This window comes from Argopecten irradians, chromosome 2 (genome assembly GCF_041381155.1).
Source record: "Argopecten irradians isolate NY chromosome 2, Ai_NY, whole genome shotgun sequence".
NCBI classification, from domain to species: domain Eukaryota; kingdom Metazoa; phylum Mollusca; class Bivalvia; order Pectinida; family Pectinidae; genus Argopecten; species Argopecten irradians.
The window spans coordinates 62,876,648-62,900,680 of record NC_091135.1 but is presented as its reverse complement, the minus strand read 5'-3'; the positions used below and the strand labels follow the sequence as shown (position 1 = coordinate 62,900,680).

The 24,033-nt window shown below is 34.5% G+C and overlaps 1 protein-coding gene and 1 non-coding gene across 2 annotated transcripts; one reads left to right on the top strand and one right to left on the bottom strand.

Annotated features, from left to right (window-relative positions):
* Positions 1 to 19,441, top strand: LOC138316196 (glutathione synthetase-like). The gene is made up of 13 exons (XM_069257772.1): positions 1 to 62; positions 4,376 to 4,502; positions 5,647 to 5,833; positions 7,741 to 7,816; positions 12,591 to 12,766; positions 12,933 to 12,975; positions 13,328 to 13,401; positions 13,829 to 13,996; positions 14,317 to 14,386; positions 15,799 to 15,990; positions 16,314 to 16,395; positions 17,518 to 17,707; positions 17,936 to 19,441. Exons 2-13 carry the CDS (start codon positions 4,415 to 4,417, stop codon positions 18,060 to 18,062), a joined length of 1,473 nt encoding a protein of 490 aa, XP_069113873.1. The 5' UTR covers positions 1 to 62; positions 4,376 to 4,414; the 3' UTR covers positions 18,063 to 19,441.
* Positions 3,934 to 4,008, bottom strand: Trnat-agu (transfer RNA threonine (anticodon AGU)). The gene has a single exon. It is a non-coding gene; the product is annotated as a tRNA-Thr (tRNA).
* Positions 19,442 to 24,033: the final 4,592 nt, after the last annotated feature.

Below are 24,033 nucleotides of genomic sequence, written 5' to 3'. Positions count from 1 at the left end.
CTTTACTGGTAGATATACACGTTAGGGATTGACACATCGAGTTGAATAATGAGACCATGAAGGTACGTATATTTACATAATGTTATCCACGTTTCCAATTAATTGTCCTATTATTTAATATGATGTAATGTCTAAGTAAATTCTGAATTTCATTGATGACATTTTCTCATCGATGTGACAATTTCCCTGATTTTAAAACTCCATATTTAGCATGCTATTATAATGAGCAAATAAACAAGCACAGGCAATGTATGTCTACAGTATCCTTATATCCATGATTACTTTGGCCTACTCCAGGTAATCATGGTCAAGTCACTTCTATTCAATGTCATCAGAATAGTGATTTACATTACTGTAAAGGATTACAATATACAGTTGGTAGTAGACTAAAGGTTACACATTGTGCACACGGTGTGTGAACTACGAGTGGACAACGGAGTGCACGAGGTTTAGACTACAGGTAGACACGGAGTGCACGAGGTTTAGACTACAGGTAGACACGGAGTGCACAAGATTTAGACTACAGGTAGACACGGAGGCACTACATGTGAACACGGTGTCCAATACAGGTGGACATCGTGTCCAGGTAAAATGTCCACTACATCCAGACCACAGACAGACTAGATGATGTGCCACAGAGATATGAGAAATGTATTTATTCTGCAGTCTATATGGACTTTGACAGATAGAAATATTTATTGCGATCAGATACATAATATTTATTGCAACATAAAAATTGCCGTTAATTACTGGAAATCATTCGTACTGTAATGTTTATTTGAATAGATACATATAAAGTAAAATGTATCAATATATATATTATCATACAATTTAATTTATAAATAAGGACGTTAATTAGAATTTATAAAAGCAAATTAACTGCGTTGCAAATTAACTGCGTACGGTAAACCACATACTGGTTATGTCTCATCAATGGATAGTTCCCAGTAAAAACTATTTTTCTTAGCTAGTGATATGTAGTTTAAAGATGAAATTCTTTTTCGTACGCATAAAGTGATGAACCTTGCGTGGAGTAAGATTTTTAGTGTAAGCAAATCGTCGCCAAAGAGATATTTTGATCGGCAAATTATTTTGATTAAAAAGAATATATTGATGGGCATAATAAAAGCAAGGACATATAAACATAAACAAATTAAATTCTTCATAAAATGTTTAACTATGTATGTATGGAATATAGTTTTCTAAACGGCAAGGTGCGCGAAATAGTTTTAATCCTGTCAAATGTATAATACGTATACATTTGCTACATGGAACCTGGCGCGTATTAAAGCATTGGAAAAATGAGAAATCGTCCATAGACGTAAAAAATCGGCATTAGAAATTACACTTTATTGTGTCAACCGATTGAGGAACCTGTAAGCACTGGCTTAAGAAAGCAAAAATTTATTATCGTGCATGTGGCTGCTCGTGAGCATCAACACTGTTCAAAGGACCGATCGCTAAAATGTAGGTCACATGCCTGATAACAAATCAAACAGACAGAATCAAAATAAATCCAACTTCTACCCATTTAAACTGTAGATTCAAAGTTGTTGATTAAATTCTGAATTTGTCATAATTATTTTAATTTTATAAACCTTGATAATTTGAAAATATCCTATTCTGACCTTCTTTTACAAAACGCGTGAGTTACATGATAACAATGTATGATCCATACATGTAGTATATTGTACACTTAAATTTGCCTGCTCGAAAGGTAGACCCCTAGGCTAGGACTGCAGTTGCCATGGTCACTTGGACTTCATACTGTTCCATCAACCACACCACGGGTATGATAATCTAAATTACCTAACTTTGGTCAGAGTGGGGCCAGGGGCCTGGGGCCTTCTTTGGGCACCCTTCAATATGTTCAGTCAAGTGTATCACGTACAGACTAACAACACCTGTATACATGTAGTACCTTATCCCAACCCCAGGAGGTCCATTTATAGCATGCTGTACTTAGGTGGCAGCCTCTCTACATACATACATTGTACTCATCACACAAATACGTACAGTTATACAACAATGCTAGTCAATAGGGATATGTGTTTTAACTGGTAGTGCATTTTAATTTATTTGTTAATGAAGCTTTATATATTAAAATTAAAAATAATCTAAATACCAAGTGTATAATTAACTAAAACATTTATTTCAAGATTATTGGAATATCATATTTCATCCAATATCTTTTCATTAATTTAATTTTTTTTACACTGACTTTTTACATATATCAGAAACCTGATTACTTAGTATCATGACTATGTATATAAAATACCATATTACAATGTTGAATAAGTACCTAATCTAAATTAATTTTGATTATAATATATACATGTATTATTGGTAAATTCAAGGTTGTGACAGACATGCATGATTTACGCATTGTACAGCTCCCGTCAGCTCCACTTCACGGCTGCCTGTCATGACAATAATTGAGGTGTATTCAGCATCACTTACTATATGTTTTTGCCCCCCCCCCTTCCCCGGGAAACGGTGTACATGTTTACCCAGGCTCTACAACAAGCATGTACATGTATCTAGTAAGAATGGTACTATGTGTTTCAAACTCATGAACCTATATGATTTTAAACGGTAAAGTATATTTGTTTGTCTTAAGAAACTTCCATAGAAACAATTCTAAAATTACATATTATATAAAGATACTGCCCCCATTCTCATAAAGCCGTGCAAACACAGAAGGCAACGATTCTGCCCTCTGGCCATCTATCGATGGTCACCTTGAGGCACCTGTATAGCTGGATACTGTGGCTTACCTGTATGTTTGACAAGTTATAATTATTGGACCATAAACTTATTGTGTGTACCGGTAATTAAGAATCAAAACAAGCTGAATTGGGTACTTGTAGGTAGACTAGCCACCAATTAGTGGAGGACGTCATATAGTTTGAAGTGGATTTAATTCTGCATGACCTTTTAAAGTCGTTCAGTTTTTAATAAAGAATATGTAATTAAGCTATTTTTACGTACAATACTTTTAGAACTTAAGATAGCAAGAAAAATATTATAAAAGTGTATATATTTTAATGAAAGACAATCTACAAGGGTATCGCTAGACAACTGATTGATAGGCACCAAATCTTTTTGTTTAAAAGCTATATATTACTGGTATATGATTGTATTACTGATAGCTTATTATGAAAAGGTGTCTCAAAAGCACATCAGAAAATTGAAGAACTTAATCTTCCCCGATCCCTAACTGCAACACATCACCTTGTCTGTCTAGGTCTCAATGTACCTGGACACGATGTCCACCTGTAGTGGACACCATGTTCACACGTAGTGCACTCCGTGTCTACCTGTAGTCTAAATCTTGTGCACTCCGTGTCTACCTGTAGTCTAAACCTCGTGCACTCCGTGTCTACCTGTAGTCTAAACCTCGTGCACTCCGTGTCTACCTGTAGTCTAAACGTAGTGCACTCCGTGTGCACAAGGGTGTAACCTTTAGTCTACTACCAACTGTACATGTATCACTTGGTTTTTGATTAAGAGGCTACGTGTATGTAGCATGTTACATATGAATTAACCATAGTGTAAATGACACAATATTACATTTTCAATATTCAATCTGGTGTCAATTTCTCAAGCAATATGAGTCCTGTAGAACAGCAGTCATGTTATAACAGTGCTTTTAATTGATACCTCGCTAATATATATATCTGTAACAGGAGGGAGAAAATGTAGCGGCCAGACCAGGATTCAAACCCGGGACCCTCCGAACACTAGCCGAGTGCTCTACCGACTGAGCTACATTGTCACCGATGATCGACCCAGTCCAATCCCGCTACAGTCCTCCCTCCTTTCTTGAAGTCTTCGCCCTCGAAGACATACAAGACCCTTCCAAACACCACCACCGTGGGTTAAATTATTTAGTTGGGCGCCAATTCTGTAACAGGAGAGGAGAAAATGTAGAGGCCAGACCGGGATTCGAACCCGGGACCCTCCGAACACTAGCCGAGTGCTCTACCGACTGAGCTTAATCTGGCCACCAATAATCGACCCTGCAGTCCAGTCCTGCTACATATGATTCTTGAAAAGTCGAATCGCCATGAAATTTTGCAAGGTCGATTTTGGTGACATGCAGATAGGTCAACCGGTTTCATTTTTTCCAACCAGCATCCAAGATGGCCGCCACATCCTTTCATTGTTCACAATTTAACTGCTTATAGGTTCTATTTGCCTGGAATCAGTTTCAATATGTAGTTTAAATCATATTCTAAATTTTTAAAGTGAAAAGTACCATAATTATGCAAAAAAAAACCCAAAAAACTGACTGTTTCAAATTTTGTACCTTATGTTCTTGGAGTGTTAGATCTTGTTCTATTAGCATTGTTCTTCCATATCTTTATTTCAGTTATAAAATAACCTCAGAATTTGTCTAAAATCTTACAATATGGCTACAGTCCTGGATACCATTTCTCTTAGTGAAAAGAAAATTCAAGAAATAGCCAAGAAAACGAAGGAGCATGCAATATTACATGGTAAGTGTAAACAGTTCAGTGTTATTGATTGAAGCTAGTAGTAACCTCTTGTTACACAGAATTTATATTACAAATCATCCCATTACATGTCCTTATTAGTAACTAACATCTGCTACACTAGATCTGTATACCATAGGCAATGATGCATACATCTGTTGGTATTATTGCTTATTTAATATGTTAAGTTACTTGCTTCGTTTGTCTTAATGGCTTGTTTAGCATATTGGTTATAGGCCAATGATTATGTAGCATTTAAGCTATAGTAACAAACATATATACATTGTATACAATGTATAATGTATAGTTATATTCATACAGTTAAAGGGACAATTCACTCAGGCAAATTCTTTTACATAACCAAGAAGCAAAATATGGCATAAATGTATTGTTCTACATTTCTTATGAAACATATAACATAAAATATTGACAATTGCCACTTCATTGTTTAGTATTTTAATTGATACCGCAGTAATTACAAATCATTGATCAATACGATTAAGCAGGTACAATATGTACGCTGTACCCATATCCAAGCCAAAGTCACGCACGTGAAACAAATAAACAACATAACCACTGTGGAGGTGCTAAAATATTTTTTAGGCAAAACAATTCACCTAATAAGGTGAGACCATGAAGGTACGTATAACACACTACTGTCAGAGCGATTTGAGCAGTTCTAGACAAAAGTAGCATTACTCTACGAGCAAGGGACAGGGTTAGGCATACAAGAAGTTCGACCACAATGTGTAATGGCGGACAGGGAGCGAGTTTGAACATTTCACATGCATTTCACCACCATGGGCTTTTCTGGCACATCACAGTAAAACCGACTGATCTAATTTCCATTAGAACTGGGGTTTTTCTGATATATGAACAAATTTAAATTTTCTCTTAGACTGAATTGTCCCTTTAAATGAGATAACTAAAAAAAGTTTAATCTATAATAAATCTTAGACAATCAAAATATTATTTAAGAATTTAAATGATTCTACAATGGAAAAGAAACACATAAAAAACATTACTAGATAGCAAAGAAATTTAGAAATCAAAATGTCATGGTTTAGGGTCAGGTCATGGGGTCATGGTTCATAGGTCAGATCCCAGTAAATATTTAATTATATCCTTTGCCATTTTGTGCATACAGGTATTGTGATGCGGACGGAGGAACTACCAGGCAGTTCAGAAAAAGTCCAGTATGCTCCGTTTGCCCTTTTCCCTTCTCTGGTCCCACGAGCAGCCCTAGAAAAGGTGAAGGCCACACAGAAACATTTTAACAAACTGATGCACATGGTTGCATATGATACAGAATTTCTACAGAACTGTTTAACCAAGTAAGTTTTACTGTTACATGTTTGTGAGTTTATTTCAATGTTATAGAAATACTTTGATATACATGTACTTCAAAGATCTGAAATGTTTTTGGTTTTTTTTAACTCATGTTTCAAAAATCATTGACTGGTTTTGGATGCTTTCAATCTGATTGAATACTTAAGGTCGCCATTCAGTATTAAACCACACAATATAAATGTCCTGGCATGGCCATGATTTTGACGTCACCTGTAGCTATTGTCCACATGTGTGACACTTACCTAAGGCTTGTATCTATACTTATCCCCGCTTTCACCGAAACAGGGGATATTAATTTCGGTCTGTCCGTCTGTCCATCCGTCTGTCTATAATGCTTGGTTTCCATGCAATAACTGCCACAAATCTTGAGCAATTTTTTGTAACTTTGTCACATTGTTAAATGTGCCAAGTGCTGCCACTTTCATCAGACCCTATTTGGCGGAGTTTATATGAGACTTTGATTAACGAAAGCGGGGGATATAAATTCCACGAATTTGCTTGTTTTTCTTGTCTTGTTCAGTTGTGCAACAGCATTATGTATAGGAGAAACACTAATCTACAGTTTGAGGTGTTTCTCTTACTTAAAACATGGCACTCTGATGTACAATGCTAACTATGGCTATTGTGTAACTAATCTACAGTTTGAGGTGTTTCTCTTACTTAAAACATGGCACTCTGATGTACAATGCTAACTATGGCTATCGTATAACTAATCTACAGCTACAGGTAAGGCCTTCAACCATCTTTAACACTGAACATGTCAGCACAGTAACTGTTGTAATAAATGTATTCTCTAGTCGTGCATGCATTGCATGAATTTTTCATAAAATTCCATACCAATGTTATTACCATAGATTTTTTGTGAGTTTGAGTTTTCTTCATTCTGAGTGGAGCAGTACAAGAGGCAACATGGCAGACAGTGCAGATCTGATCTTTACGAAGTCAAACTATCTAAAATGATTATCAAATTTCCAATAAGAGAGTTTATTTTGTGATATTTTAATTTAACTGCTCTTTATGTCAGAGGCAGACCATTTACTTGGATATAACTTGTCGAAAATTCACAAGATATGGAGGATTATCATGGAAATGTATTAATTTTGAATATACCGCTCTACGTTATGAAATGAAGAATATGATTGGTCCTAAAACAAAATATCAAGATTTAGGGGATTCTAAAGGAAACTACATTGAAATTCTGTGAAAACGTCAAAGTGATGGAAAGAAAGCTTAAAATTTCAAATTTGTTCAGTAGGCTTTGTGTGATTCTTGGATAAGGAATTATACCGAAATTATTCAATTTGGGAAACGTTGATTTATTTGTTACGTGTATGTATTCAAGAAATGAAGCAATTAACAGTGAAATTATTGGGAAATATACCGAAAGCATTCATTCAATTTTCAAAGAAAGAAAGTACACATATCTATCTAAAATTAAAACATCATTGTATGCCTGTGCTGTCGAAATACTAAAGAGTCTTGATTTTCAACACAAGGAGTAATTTTATGCGTTGTGGTTGATGTGATTGGATTTATGCCGATGTCCAGGAATCAATATATAAAACAGAAAATATATGTAAAAATATGTATTATTGAAGTTTTCTATTACATTTAAGTTGAATTTGATTACATTTATTTTTTTATTTATCTCTCCAATTTTACAATGCTGTATGTAGTGTCACTCTCTACCTTTCATTGTACATTAGTTTACCTGGAACTGTAGATTAGTTGAAACTAATCTACAGCTACAGGTAAACTAATGTACAGTGAAAGGTGTACTAATCTACAGACAGAACAAGTACTTGAACAATAGTCTAAATAAAGTACTGGGGACAACAAAAGATGAAATCACAGCCATGTTTTAATGATGAATACATTACTTATTTTCCAGTGTTGTTAAGGTGGATGACTTCAATAAGCGTTTATGGGATATTTTACAAGTAGTGACGGAGGAAGGAATACCTCAGGTAATTTGTTATAATGACAAGAAAAATAATAAAATAGGAATTTTTTTCTATATTATATTTTAGGAGTGTTTAATTTACAAAATACAAAAAAAAAAAAAATTTTTTAGACTTTAACAGCAGCCAGACCTGATGATGTCCTAATTGAGAAATAACCTTGCTGCTGATGGTGACATCCTAATTGAGACATAACTTTGTTGTTGATGGTGATGTCCTAATTGAGATATAACCTTGTTGTTGATGGTGATATCCTAATTGAGACATAACTTTGTTGTTGATGGTGATGTCCTAATTGAGACATAACCTTGTTGTTGATGGTGATGTCCTTATTGAGACATAACCTTGTTGTTGATGGTGATGTCCTTATTGAGACATAACCTTGTTGTTGATGGTGATGTCCTTATTGAGACATAACCTTGTTGTTGATGGTGACATCCTAATTGAGACATAATCTTGTTGTTGATGGTGACATCCTAATTGAGACATAATCTTGTTGTTGATGGTGACATCCTAATTGAGACATAATCTTGTTGTTGATGGTGACATCCTAATTGAGACACAATCTTGTTGTTGATGGTGACATCCTTATTGAGACATAACCTTGTTGTTGATGGTGACATCCTAATTGAGACATAACTTTGTTGTTGATGGTGACATCCTAATTGAGACATAACTTTGTTGTTGATGGTGATGTCCTTATTGAGACATAACCTTGTTGTTGATGGTGATGTCCTAATTGAGACATAACTTTGTTGTTGATGGTGATGTCCTAATTGAGACATAACTTTGTTGTTGATGGTGACATCCTAATTGAGACATAACCTTGTTGTTGATGGTGACATCCTAATTGAGACATAACCTTGTTGTTGATGGTGACATCCTAATTGAGACATAACCTTGTTGTTGATGGTGATGTCCTTTGAGACATAACTTTGTTGTTGATGGTGATGTCCTAATTGAGACATAACTTTGTTGTTGATGGTGACATCCTAATTGAGACATAACCTTGTTGTTGATGGTGATGTCCTAATTGAGACATAACTTTGTTGTTGATGGTGATGTCCTAATTGAGACATAACCTTGTTGTTGATGGTGATGTCCTTATTGAGACATAACCTTGTTGTTGATGGTGATGTCCTTATTGAGACATAACTTTGTTGTTTGATGGTGATGTCCTTAATTGAGACATAACTTTGTTGTTGATGGTGATGTCCTTATTGAGACATAACTTTGTTGTTGATGGTGATATCCTATTGAGACATAACCTTGTTGTGATGGTGACATCCTTATTGAGACATAACCTTGTTGTTGATGTGATGTCCTTATTGAGACATAACTTTGTTGCTGATGGTGACATCCTAATTGAGACATAACCTTGTTGTTGATAGTGATGTCCTTATTGAGACATAACCTTGTTGTTGATGGTGATGTCCTAATTGAGACATAACCTTGTTGTTGATGGTGATGTCCTTATTGAGACATAACCTTGTTGTTGATGGTGATATCCTAATTGAGACATAACCTTGTTGTTGATGGTGACATCCTAATTGAGACATAACCTTGTTGTTGATAGTGATGTCCTTATTGAGACATAACCTTGTTGTTGATGGTGATGTCCTTATTGAGACATAACCTTGTTGTTGATGGTGATGTCCTTATTGAGACATAACCTTGTTGTTGATGGTGACATCCTAATTGTGAATAACCTTGTTGTTGATGGTGACATCCTATTGAGACATAACCTTTTGTTGATGTGATAACCTTGTTGTTGATGGTGATGTCCTAATTGTGACATAACCTTGTTGTTGATGGTGATGTCCTTATTGAGACATAACCTTGTTGTTGATGGTGATGTCCTAATTGAGACATAACCTTGTTGTTGATGGTGATGTCCTAATTGAGACATAACCTTGTTGTTGATGGTGATGTCCTTATTGAGACATAACCTTGTTGTTGATGGTGATGTCCTTATTGAGACATAACCTTGTTGTTGATGGTGATGTCCTTATTGAGACATAACCTTGTTGTTGATGGTGACATCCTAATTGAGACATAACCTTGTTGTTGTTGATGGTGATGTCCTTATTGAGACATAACTTTGTTGTTTGTTGATGGTGATGTCCTTATTGAGACATAACCTTGTTGTTGATGGTGATGTCCTAATTGAGACATAACCTTGTTGTTGATGGTGATGTCCTAATTGAGACATAACCTTGTTGTTGATGGTGATGTCCTTATTGAGACATAACCTTGTTGTTGATGGTGATGTCCTTATTGAGACATAACCTTGTTGTTGATGGTGATGTCCTTATTGAGACATAACCTTGTTGCTGATGGTGACATCCTAATTGAGACATAACCTTGTTGTTGATGGTGATGTCCTTATTGAGACATAACCTTGTTGTTGATGGTGATGTCCTAATTGAGACATAACCTTGTTGTTGATGGTGATGTCCTTATTGAGACATAACCTTGTTGTTGATGGTGATGTCCTAATTGAGACATAACCTTGTTGTTGATGGTGATGTCCTTATTGAGACATAACCTTGTTGTTGATGGTGATGTCCTAATTGAGACATAACCTTGTTGTTGATGGTGATGTCCTAATTGAGACATAACTTTGTTGTTGATTGTGATATCCTTATTGAGACATAACTTTGTTGTTGATGGTGATGTCCTTATTGAGACATAACCTTGTTGTTGATGGTGATGTCCTAATTGAGACATAACTTTGTTGTTGATGGTGATGTCCTTATTGAGACATAACCTTGTTGTTGATGGTGACTCCTTATTGAGACATAACCTTGTTGTTGATGGTGACATCCTAATTGAGACATAACTTGTTGTTGATGGTGATGTCCTAATTGAGACATAACCTTGTTGTTGATGGTGATGTCCTTATTGAGACATAACCTTGTTGTTGATGGTGACATCCTTATTGAGACATAACCTTGTTGTTGATGGTGATGTCCTAATTGAGACATAACCTTGTTGTTGATGGTGACATCCTTATTGAGACATAACCTTGTTGTTGATGGTGACATCCTAATTGAGACATAACCTTGTTGTTGATGGTGACATCCTAATTGAGACATAACTTTGTTGTTGATGGTGACATCCTAATTGAGACATAACTTTGTTGTTGATGGTGATGTCCTAATTGAGACATAACCTTGTTGTTGATGGTGATGTCCTAATTGAGACATAACCTTGTTGTTGATGGTGACATCCTTATTGAGACATAACCTTGTTGTTGATGGTGACATCCTAATTGAGACATAACCTTGTTGTTGATGGTGATGTCCTAATTGAGACATAACCTTGTTGTTGATGGTGATGTCCTTATTGAGACATAACCTTGTTGTTGATGGTGATGTCCTAAGTGAGACATAACCTTGTTGTTGATGGTGATGTCCTAATTGAGACATAACCTTGTTGTTGGTGGCATCAAACCAATGCTATGTCTTTAACCAATTAGTTACCAAATACTTTTACCTAGAGCAGTTGGTGTTGTTCAGTGCATGACTGTACTTAGGTGACAATGACATGTTTATTTATCAAGCGTGCATTCTTTTGAGATATTCTTAAAAATAATGTTACAAAATGTAAATATATATATATAAGCATTGAGCCAGCTGCCTATAGTTGATACATGCAGTTATGGGAGGATCGAATGCCAATTGCACAATGGCAAATTCAATTTGAAACGCTAAGTTCATTAAATATCATTGTTATCAGTTGGTATTCATTCCATAATTGCCAAGTGAAAGCTGTTCATTGCTTAAATGACAAAAAAAAAACCAACCCTACAATGAACAATGGAAACACTGTTAAAACTGAAACAAATTACAATTTTACCCCTGTAGGTTTGATATATACATATGTTTATTGTTCAACATAACAATAGGGTATCTCAACTTAGAAACGCCTTCTCCCAGAATTACATTGTATATATACAGATCTACAATAATATACACTATAACCAATTAGATTTTCTAGAGTTAGATATTTGTTTAGAAGAGGAGAGTTGAAAAGCCTGGAAGAAAAACAGAATAACAAAAAAGAAGGTGGGGAAGGGGAGGGGCGGGGGTTAAGTCTGTTGAAGTGAAATATTCTTAACCGACCTTAGAACCGATTACTGTTTTTTATATAGGTCTGTACGGATTTATAAATATATCCATTTTGCTCGTCTGACAGGTTTGGAGAACCACAAAGAATAACATTAATTATGACATTACAATATTGAGAAATGTTGTCTTCTATATAATATACATTCTAAAAAATAATGCATAACATTTTCACTTTCATTTCCACATTCACATGATGGGTCATTGATTATATTAACTCGAAACAAATCATATTTTAAACTGCTACAAGCATGTCGCAACCTTGCATGTAAAACATTTAACTTTCTGTTTCGTACTATATAAAATAAAGGTTTCCTACTATATAAAATAAAGGTACTGTACAAAAAAATGTAATGTGTCAAGGTTGTGTTGAATTTTAGATTTAAAACAATTGATAGATGGTTGCTCTCTGACATCGATTGGTAAATTATTCCATAACCTAATAGTAGACAGAAAAAAAGATTCATAAGAAATGGATAATCTATAATTTTGGACGGTGTAATCTTGATTATTTCTGACATTGTACGTATTACGCTCCCCTACTCTTGGAGGAAGTAGATTACTTAAATAAGAAGGAATTTCTACCCTTGTCGGTTGTAACATTACACCATTGTCTTGCTGTAGGGATCATATTTTCTGTTTTATTAAAGCCTATCAGTCTCGGCCTATTCCGTAATGACTTTATGATGGATGTGAAGAAGGGAGCATCAATTGACCTGACATCTCCAGCTTCAGTTGCAGAAAACATACAGATGAAACAGATTGAGTTTAACATGATAGCATCTAGTTTTGCTGGTCTGGTATCTCCCCTGTATGATGTACATCGGTAGGTGTTTTAATATTATCTTGGAAAATGGAAAAGACAAGGATTAATTTTATTAAATGATGTTTAATTAGGTAACCACCAGCATGTATGAATACAATGAATGATGATGTCACCAAGCATTTTAATATTCCGTACTAAATGATATCATATTCATCAATGTTTTCAGTTATTCACTGACACTTGCTGGTAAACAGTTTGAGGATTCTCAAGTAAGTTAAATTTTTGAGCAAATTCTTTTCCAGAATCTATAGTGATGTATTCCATTAAGTAGTTAATATAATTAATAGATATTAAAAATCCTAATCCATCTATTACAGATTCTAAAAATAATACCAGCAAATTTTAATTGATTTTAATTTAATTTTCAAGCTGACAAATCAACATCTGTTCTACATTAGTAATTACATTAGTAAATATTACTTAATATTTTAGTAAAGAAACATCTCACATTTATATTCAGCTCATATCAGTTAATCAGCTCATTAGTTAATTAAGTATATTGAAGCTAATTTGTGTCTTACCCAGGTACTCTATATTGATGAGATATTGATATTATTCCAGGTTCCACAAAATAATGCAGCCCTTGGGCTTGCCAAAGGATTGGTCGAGGGATGGAAAGCATATGGAAACAAAAAGTGTGTATATACCTGTAGCTTGTTTGATCTTAATTCAAGGTTGAGGAAATACATTGGTAGCAGTGTATATGTGCAGTTCAGTTTATAAGCTTAATTGTTTAATAGATCATATGTTCAAAACACTGATTTAAGTAGATGGCTATCAATTTTTCTCATTTAAAATGGCAGTCAGTCAGAGGAAAGAATATAAATAGTATCTTGATCTACCAGTGATGTTCTTCCTTTCTCACTTTTATTAGATAAGTTATCAGCTGACAGAAACCATTAAAAATGATAACAATGCACATGATGATTGATCACTGACAATCAAGGTTACTTTTCCCTTCATTTTATATTCCATCAGTCAGTAGATTGTACAACAATGGGAAGGTACTTGTAGTCGATGGTGTTGTACCATTATATGTAAACAAAATAATGTCTATTCCAGAGCATGTGTTTTGTTTCTGGTGTCCAATCCGGAGAGAAATACCCTGGACCAGCGAAGACTGGATACCGAAATGTTTTCATGTGACAGAACTGTTCCTGTTAAATATGTCACCTTAAAAGAAATGACAGAGAGAGCTACAAAACGAATCAGTGACAAAGCATTAGTTATGTAAGTAAAAGGACAAATTCATCTTGATTATGACTGTTGTTGTGATACATATTGCTAAGTCAGGAAATATATTAGCTAAGAATCTAACTGTGTTTTTATTGACTTATTTTTTACACTGTAAAATCCTACTTCTTTTTGTGTCTTTTGGGATCAATAAGGAATTGTGAAAAATCAATTTGCCACAAAAATGTTTATTTAGGAATATTTAGGAATAGGATAATATGATTATAAATTGCGAAATTAAACTGCTGTGAAAAGGTTGTTGGGCTTGTGAAATTAAATAGTTTTACAGTGTTTACAGGTAGTATGTTTGTGTTTAGAGATGGATGTGAGGTGGCTGTTGTATATTTCCGGACTGGGTATACTCCTGAAGACTACAGTTCTGATAAGGTATATGATATACATGTTGTATGAAGCACTGTAGCTCATTTATTTATTATTATATACTAAACCATAGGTCCTAAGAATGATGCTTGACACACATTACAAATACTGACCATTGGTTGGTGGTTTTTCTTCAGGAACATTCAACTTTACCTTATATGCCCTTTAATGAACTTTACCTTATATGTCCTTTACTGAACTTTACCTTATATGTCCTTTAATGAACTTTAACTTATATGTCCTTTACTGAACTTTACCTTATATGTCCTTTACTGAACTTTACCTTATATGGCCTTTAGTGAACTTTACCTTATATGGCCTTTACTGAACTTTACCTTATATGGCCATTACTGAACTTTACCTTATATGTCTTTAATGAACTTTACCTTAAATGCCCTTTAATGAACTTTACCTTATATGCCCTTTAATGAACTTTACCTTATATGTCCTTTAATAAACTTTACCTTATATGTCCTTTACTGAACTTTACCTTATATGTCCTTTAATGAACTTTACCTTATTTGTCCTTTACTGAACTTTACCTTATATGTCCTTTAATGAACTTTACCTTATATGCCCTTTAATGAATATTACCTTATATGTCCTTTAATGAACTTTACCTTATATGTCCTTTAATGAACTTTACCTTGTGTGTCCTTTAATGAACTTTACCTTATATGTCCTTTACTGAACATTCAAACACAGTTTGTTCAAACAATTTCAACAGAAAGGTAAACTAGTAATACATATTACTTGTATAATTAGTAAGACTGTATATACATGTATTAGTAAGACTGTATATAAGTGTATCATTGTATAATTAGTAAGACTGTATATACGTGTATTAGTAAGACTGTATATACGTGTATCATTGTATAATTAGTAAGACTGTATATATGTATCTTGTATAATTAGTAAGACTGTATATAGTATCTTGTAATTAGTAAGACTGTATATACGTTATCATTGTATAATTAGTAAGACTGTATTACATGTATCATTGTATAATTAGTAAGACTGTATATACGTGTATCATTGTATAATTAGTAAGACTGTATTATCATTGTATAATTAGTAAGACTGTATATACGTGTATCATTGTATAATTAGTAAGACTGTATATACGTGTATCATTGTATAATTAGTAAGACTGTATATACGTGTATCATTGTATAATTAGTAAGACTGTATATACGTGTATCATTGTATAATTAGTAAGACTGTATATACATGTATCATTGTATAATTAGTAAGATTGTATATACGTGTATCATTGTATAATTAGTAAGACTGTATATACGTGTATCATTGTATAATTAGTAAGATTGTATATACGTGTATCATTGTATGATTAGCTAACATATGAATATTTGTATATGTCACACAATCACTACCTTCCTATAACTCTCTGACTATAGGACTGGGACACTCGGTTGATGATCGAGCGATCTAAAGCGATTAAGTGTCCCAGTGTCCAGTACCAGTTGGCTGGGACGAAGAAAGTCCAGCAGGAGCTTTGTCGGCCAGGAGCTGTGGAGAGGTTTATTGACGATGTAGATATAGCATTGTCTATCAGAGAGACATTTGCCTATCAGTACAGTCTGGATTTGGTAAGTCTTTGTTTCTCAGTGTATTATTACCATTTTTATATTATTATCCAAAATAGTTTTACTTTTGAGACTAGGTTTATTAAGCATTATAACATTTTTAACATTCTAAAATATTTCTGATTTTTTTTGCTTAAACAATTATGCATATAGACATTTTATCATATATAATGTTCAGTCATATTCAATAATATAGAAAAATCATTATAACAAAGATAAAATTTTTCTTTCATTTTTCTTGAAAGAAAAGAAATGAAGAAAAAATATCACTATGCTTTTTGAGAGAAAAAATACACACCAGGTATATGATGACTTGTACATTGTAGGGTAAAGATGGAGATGATGCTATACAGAAAGCCTTTGACAATCCACACCAGTTTGTCCTCAAACCTAACAGGGAGGGTGGAGGTAGGTAAAGTCCTCAAACAGGGAGGATGGAGGTAGGTAAAGTCCTCAAACAGGGAGGTTGGAGGTAGGTAAAGTTCACAAACAGAGAGGGTGGAGGTTGGTTAAGTCCTCAAACCTAACAGGGAGGGTGGAGGTAGGTAAAGTTCACAAACAGGGAGGGTGGAGGTTGGTTAAGTCCTCAAACCTAACAGGGAGGGTGGAGGTTGGTTAAGTCCTCAAACCTAACAGGGAGGGTGGAGGTAGGTAAAGTCCTCAAACAGGGAGGGTGGAGGTAGGTAAAGTTCACAAACAGAGAGGGTGGAGGTTGGTTAAGTCCTCAAACCTAACAGGGAGGGTGGAGGTAGGTAAAGTTCACAAACAGAGAGGGTGGAGGTTGGTTAAGTCCTCAAACCTAACAGGGAGGGTGGAGGTAGGTAAAGTCCTCAAACAGGGAGGGTGGAGGTAGGTAAAGTCCTCAAACAGAGAGGGTGGAGGTTGGTTAAGTCCTCAAACCTAACAGGGAGGGTGGAGGTAGGTAAAGTTCACAAACAGAGAGGGTGGAGGTTGGTTAAGTCCTCAAACCTAACAGGGAGGGTGGAGGTAGGTAAAGTCCTCAAACAGGGAGGGTGGAGGTAGGTAAAGTTCACAAACAGGGAGGGTGGAGGTTGGTTAAGTCCTCAAACCTAACAGGGAGGGTGGAGGTAGGTAAAGTTCACAAACAGAGAGGGTGGAGGTTGGTAAAGTCCTCAAACAGGGAGTGTGGAGGTAGGTTAAGTCCTCTAACAGGGAGGGTGGAGGTAGGTGAAGTCCTCAAACAGCGAGGGTGGAGGTAGGTGAAGTCCTCAAACAGCGAGGGTGGAGGTAGCTAAAGTCCTCAAACAAAGAGGGTGAAGGTAGGTAAAGAATTGTTATACAACTGGAATGGAAGATGACTACGTGTGAGATGGGCGGTCACCATGTACATACAAAAATGTACACTGTTATAAACATGAGGTATAATAATATGTTTAATAATGCCAATAGTCAAGTTGTGTTGGTTCAATTTTTAGAAACAATATCTTCATTATCAATTAATTTGTGATTTGTTTATTCATTCCTTTATTCATCTATTTATTTACAATCATATGCTTTGGCTTTTAACAGGTAACAATATATATGGGGATGACATCAAACCATTCCTTACCAAAATAATGAATTCCAATGATCGATCAGGATATATCCTAATGGAACGTATCCAGCCGTGGCCACAGAAGAATTATCTGATCAAGTTTGGACTGGAGGTCAACCTTCGAAATGTTATCAGTGAAATAGGCATATACGGCGTTTATTTAGGGTAGGTAATATAACTCTTGTAATAATAAGGCTTGTAGACCTGCTGACAAATGTGATTAACCTTACTATTAGTGTGACATACTTCATTGCTCTATTAGGTAATCCTATGGTTGAAAGCGTCAATCTTATGTAATTATTTTAATGATAAGGAATACACGACAAAAAGGAGTCACACTCAGATGATTTTTTTGAACAGTTAATGTATACTTAGTGTTTTTGTGTATTACAGGTCTAGTGACACAGAGATCTACAATAGCTTAGCTGGACATTTGGTGCGGACAAAGACCGTGGGGACAAATGAGGGAGGCCTGATGGTGGGACTCTCCTGTCTAGATACACCATTCCTTATAGACTGATTAGCACTAATTTGTAGTCCTGACATCAACTATTTATGAACATAGTCATCATGTGTCTACATTGGACATTTCCATCAAATTTGTATTGTTCATTAAAGCATAGCATAGGAATTAAAGCATCTTACAAAGACACAAATCATAGGCAAAGAAATGCATATTTACCTCGACACATACATTTATAACATTCAAGATAGACATGACAGTTACAGAGTGATCGGAGTGAAGTGTATCTGTACATGTAGATCACATAAATATACCTGTATACCAAAGCTTCTTACTGGCTGGAAAGTGTAGATCCTTTGTTAATACAATCTGGACTATATCCATCTTTCAATCAACATTGCCTACCTAAATTAGTATAACCAGGAATATATAGATATCTTACTATCATACGCCTTAAGACGCCTCTGAAGGCAGAAAGATTTTTTTCCTTTTTTTTTTTTTTTTTGGAGCGTAGCTCCATCGTAGCTTATAGCATACCCCCTAGTTTTGAAAATCACCTTGTGAACAGGATATCTCAAGTTATACACCATTAACAGCAATGAAATTTGGCAGAGACATGTAGTTATAGATAAGGACGGAACTGATAAAACTTGGCGACAAACAGACTTAAACTGTATTTTTGAGGAATTAAATAATATTTCATTACCTCTTTGTCTATAGTAATATTTAAATGAGAAACACAATGCATTATGGGAAATTATATGGCCGACGGTACCACTTCATACAAAAGAAATATAGTTTAAGAAAAGATTAAGGCAATTAAGAAATATTCATTATTTTTCTATTCTTAAATATGTTACTCAAAGTGTCATGACATCATAATTACCTGTGTTGGATAATCTATATTCCCTGGACAGTGTCACAAGTCAGGTGCCCTAGTTTCATCTAGATGCTGTTTATAGGCCTATATGTGTGTGTAAATGTGTTACATATACCATTTATTGTTAAAGGGAAAAACAATGAGAGTTAATTAATGTATTTTGTTATCAAGTCCTTGGGAAAGGCTCGACTGTAGCTGCCAATGTCAATTTGTTGACCCGTAGTACACATTCCATTGTGCTGAAACCCAGCCAATACAACTTAAGCTTGTGCTTTGTTATCTTAATTGTGAAATTTATATTGTGTTGAAGAAAATGAGATAAAAGATAAGTAATAAATTTCAACGTATTGAAGCAAATTCAGTTTACCTCTTATAACCAGGACAGCCAAACATCTTTGATTTTTTTGTCACCTATAATGAATTAAGCCCTCCTCCAGCAGGTATCTTTTAAAAGTCTAGTCAACTTAACACTTTGATTATACATAGTTGTACATGTGTGATATCCATAAGCAATCATACAGGATGCTGATAAATTTGAATAAAAAGCTTTGTTAAATTTTGAATTTTATTAAATTTTTCTAATATTAAAGTTAAGTTGATGCTATTTGAATTGGTCCCAACAATATTTTTCCTAAGAAGATGCTGCTTCTGCATACGATTACACTAAAATCCTGCTCAGAAAAAAAAACCTTTTCTGCACAAATCAGTATTTTTATAAAAACTGTTGATCTATATATAACTTAACATTTGATGAATGACATCTGTCTTGAAAGAATTTAATGATTGTTTTAATACCAACATTGATAACAATTAAATATCAGTGGTCATTTGAATTCTCCTAATTAATTATTAGTTTAAACAGTGCATATGAATGATAATCAAGAATATTAGTAAAAAAACCAATCATTGAACATTAATTAACTGAACCATCGTGCTACGAGGCCATTGGCCTCTTGTTTTTTTTTGATAATCATGTACATTGTTCATACCTTCCCATGGATTTTTTGCTTTATGATTTATATATACACATATATACATATTTAGTTAAAGATAAACATTGTTAGACATATTCATTAGTTTGCCCACAAAGAATGCATTTAAAATGTTTAATGCTTTAAATATCTATGATCTCAAATAACAAACCTAAACCAAAAAACACCTACTTTTTCATGTGCCATAAAACATGTTTTATTATGTAAAATTCATTTACCAGATATATTTGGTGATTTTACTGTTCTTTAACTAATTCAAGCAAATGTTTGTTCAATGTAATGTTTTATGTAACAGTTTTGTTATAGCTTTTCAATAATATACATCTACAAAATTAATAAAAAATATTTTTTCTTAAACACCATTTATAAGCAACAGGTACTGAATTCAGCACTTAAAGACAAGTGAAAAATATGGATTACACTAACTTCTAATCAAAATTTATTCAAGTTTTTTTAACCCACCATCATAAGATGGTGGGCTATTCAAATCGCCCTGCGTCCGTGGTCCGTCGTCCGTCGTCCGTCCGTAAACAATGCTTGTTATCACTATTTCTTAAAAACTACTGCAGGGATTTTGTTCAAACTTCACATGGAGGGTCCCCTTAGTCCATATTTGTGCCATACAGATTTTGTGGCTGATCGGAAAAACAAGATGGCCGCCAGGCAGCCATCTTTGATTTTGGCAGTTGAAGTTTGTTATCGATATTTCTTGAGAACTGCTGAAGGGATTTTGTTCAAACTTCACATGGAGGTTACCCTTGGTCCCTAGTTGTGCCATACAGATTTTGAGGCTGATAGGAAAAACAAGATGGCCGCCAGGCAGCCATCTTTGATTTTGGCAGTTGAAGTTTGTTATCAATATTTCTTGAGAACTACTGAAGGGATTTTGTTCAAACTTGACATGGAGGTTACCCTTGGTCCCTAGTTGTGCTATACAGATTTTGAGGCTAATAGGAAAATCAAGATGGCCGCCAGGCGGCCATATTGGATTTTGATAGTTAAAGTTTGATATCCCTATTTCTCAGATAGTATTGAAGGGATCTGTCTCAAATTTTATATGTAGGTTCCCATAGGGACCTAGTTGTGCATATTGTATTTTGGGACGGATCGGTCAACAAGATTGCTGCCAGGCAGCCATCTTGGATTTTGATTTCAAAGATTGTTATCGCTATTTCTCAGACTCAGAAAGTATTGAATGGATCTTTCTCAAATTTCACATGTAGGTTCCCCGAGGGCCCTATTTGTGCATATTGCGATTTGGGACCAATTGATCAACAAGATGGCCGCCAAGGAGTCATCTTGGATTTTGATAGTTGAAGTTTGTTACCGCTATTTCTCAAAAGGTACTGAAGCGATCTGTCTCAAATTTTATATGTAGTATGTTTGAAAAAGTTTAAAAAGTAGAGAAAAGATCCATCTTTCCTTTGTCAGATATATATCATTCTTTGGTGGGCGCCAAGATCCCTCTGGGATCTCTTGTTTTTTTTTAAAAATAATCTTGCATTTAATCTTAGGTGTATATCTAGTGGATATTGATGTATTTAGAATTGACAATCTTTGTTTGTGTCACAGTGTTGTTAACTTGTGTCAATTATTTATATTTACATGTTGATTATTAAGTCATTGTCATGTTTTGTTTAGTTACTTCAAAAATGCCTTTATGTCCACAAGTGTTGACAACTAAGAAATTGATGATTATCAACATTAACTACAAGATGATGTTATAGCTATACAGAGTGCTATACTGCTGGTCACCGCCTCTAATGTCTGATTATCTGTTATATGTTAATATAACTATGATGTTAGTATTGTCCTTGTGTCACAGTACTTTTCTATGATGTTAGTATTGTCCTTGTGTCACAGTACTTTTCTATGATGTTAGTATTGTCCTTGTGTCACAGTACTTTTCTATGATGTTAGTATTGTCCTTGTGTCACAGTACTTTTCTATGATGTTAGTATTGTCCTTGTGTCACAGTACTTTTCTATGATGTTAGTATTGTCCTTGTGTCACAGTACTTTTCTATGATGTTAGTATTGTCCTTGTGTCACAGTACTTTTCTATGATGTTAGTATTGTCCTTGTGTCACAGTACTTTTCTATGATGTTAGTATTGTCCTTGTGTCACAGTACTTTTCTATGATGTTAGTATTGTCCTTGTGTCACAGTACTTTTCTATGATGTTAGTATTGTCCTTGTGTCACAGTACTTTTCTATGATGTTAGTATTGTCCTTGTGTCACAGTACTTTTCTATGATGTTAGTATTGTCCTTGTGTCACAGTACTTTTCTATGATGTTAGTATTGTCCTTGTGTCACAGTACTTTTCTATGATGTTAGTATTGTCCTTGTGTCACAGTACTTTTCTATGATGTTAGTATTGTCCTTGTGTCACACAGTACCTTTTCACAGTACTTTTCTATGATGTTAGTATTGTCCTTGTGTCACAGTACTTTTCTATGATGTTAGTATTGTCCTTGTGTCACAGTACTTTTCTATGATGTTAGTATTGTCCTTGTGTCACAGTACTTTTCTATGATGTTAGTATTGTCCTTGTGTCACAGTACTTTTCTATGATGTTAGTATTGTCCTTGTGTCACAGTACTTTTCTATGATGTTAGTATTGTCCTTGTGTCACAGTACTTTTCTATGATGTTAGTATTGTCCTTGTGTCACAGTACTTTTCTATGATGTTAGTATTGTCCTTGTGTCACAGTACTTTTCTATGATGTTAGTATTGTCCTTGTGTCACAGTACTTTTCTATGATGTTAGTATTGTCCTTGTGTCACAGTACTTTTCTATGATGTTAGTATTGTCCTTGTGTCACAGTACTTTTCTATGATGTTAGTATTGTCCTTGTGTCACAGTACTTTTCTATGATGTTAGTATTGTCCTTGTGTCACAGTACTTTTCTATGATGTTAGTATTGTCCTTGTGTCACAGTACTTTTCTATGATGTTAGTATTGTCCTTGTGTCACAGTACTTTTCTATGATGTTAGTATTGTCCTTGTGTCACAGTACTTTTCTATGATGTTAGTATTGTCCTTGTGTCACAGTACTTTTCTATGATGTTAGTATTGTCCTTGTGTCACAGTACTTTTCTATGATGTTAGTATTGTCCTTGTGTCACAGTACTTTTCTATGATGTTAGTATTGTCCTTGTGTCACAGTACTTTTCTATGATGTTAGTATTGTCCTTGTGTCACAGTACTTTTCTATGATGTTAGTATTGTCCTTGTGTCACAGTACTTTTCTATGATGTTAGTATTGTCCTTGTGTCACAGTACTTTTCTATGATGTTAGTATTGTCCTTGTGTCACAGTACTTTTCTATGATGTTAGTATTGTCCTTGTGTCACAGTACTTTTCTATGATGTTAGTATTGTCCTTGTGTCACAGTACTTTTCTATGATGTTAGTATTGTCCTTGTGTCACAGTACTTTTCTATGATGTTAGTATTGTCCTTGTGTCACAGTATTTCTATGATTAGTATTCTTGTGTCACAGTACTTTTCTATGATGTTAGTATTGTCCTTGTGTCACAGTACTTTTCTATGATGTTAGTATTGTCCTTGTGTCACAGTACTTTTCTATGATGTTAGTATTGTCCTTGTGTCACAGTACTTTTCTATGATGTTAGTATTGTCCTTGTGTCACAGTACTTTTCTGATATCAAATTTCTGATGTATCTGTGTTGTTATGATGTATACAATATATGTCATGGTCATGATGTTATTTGTTTTTGTTGTGGTAATATCAATGTATTGCTGTAATGTTACTGTGTGGGAAATTATCAGAATTGCCTTTGTTTATAAGGTTATTGTTTCTCTATTATAATTACCGCATATTCATTCAGTGTTTTCATTAATTAACTAATCCTTTTTACCATGGACATTGGTTTTTTTATGAAATGGTCTGCAGGTTTTAAACACTATTTATATCGATGTTGTGGATGTAGGTTCTTCTTTTATTAGTTGATCATGTTTTTACAAGGGAAAGGAATTTTGAATTAAGCTTTCTTTGTTGGATTCTTACATATTTTGAAGGTTCCTATTTTTGGACATTTGTGTAGTACTTGAAACTAACCATGCACTGCTGGCATGCAGTGATAGATAGGGGTAACATGGGGAAAATGTTCCTACTTGTAGTTGTTTAGAT

What these genes read in the sequence shown, in the direction of transcription:
- LOC138316196 (XM_069257772.1), top strand. Translation starts at nt 4,415, where the DNA reads ATGGCTACAGTCCTGGATACCATTTCTCTTAGTGAAAAGAAAATTCAA. An exon ending in AAGACTACAGTTCTGATAAG is followed by an intron (nt 14,387 to 15,798) that starts GTATATGATATA and finishes CTCTGACTATAG; the next exon opens with GACTGGGACACTCGGTTGAT. An exon ending in ACCTAACAGGGAGGGTGGAG is followed by an intron (nt 16,396 to 17,517) that starts GTAGGTAAAGTC and finishes GGCTTTTAACAG; the next exon opens with GTAACAATATATATGGGGAT.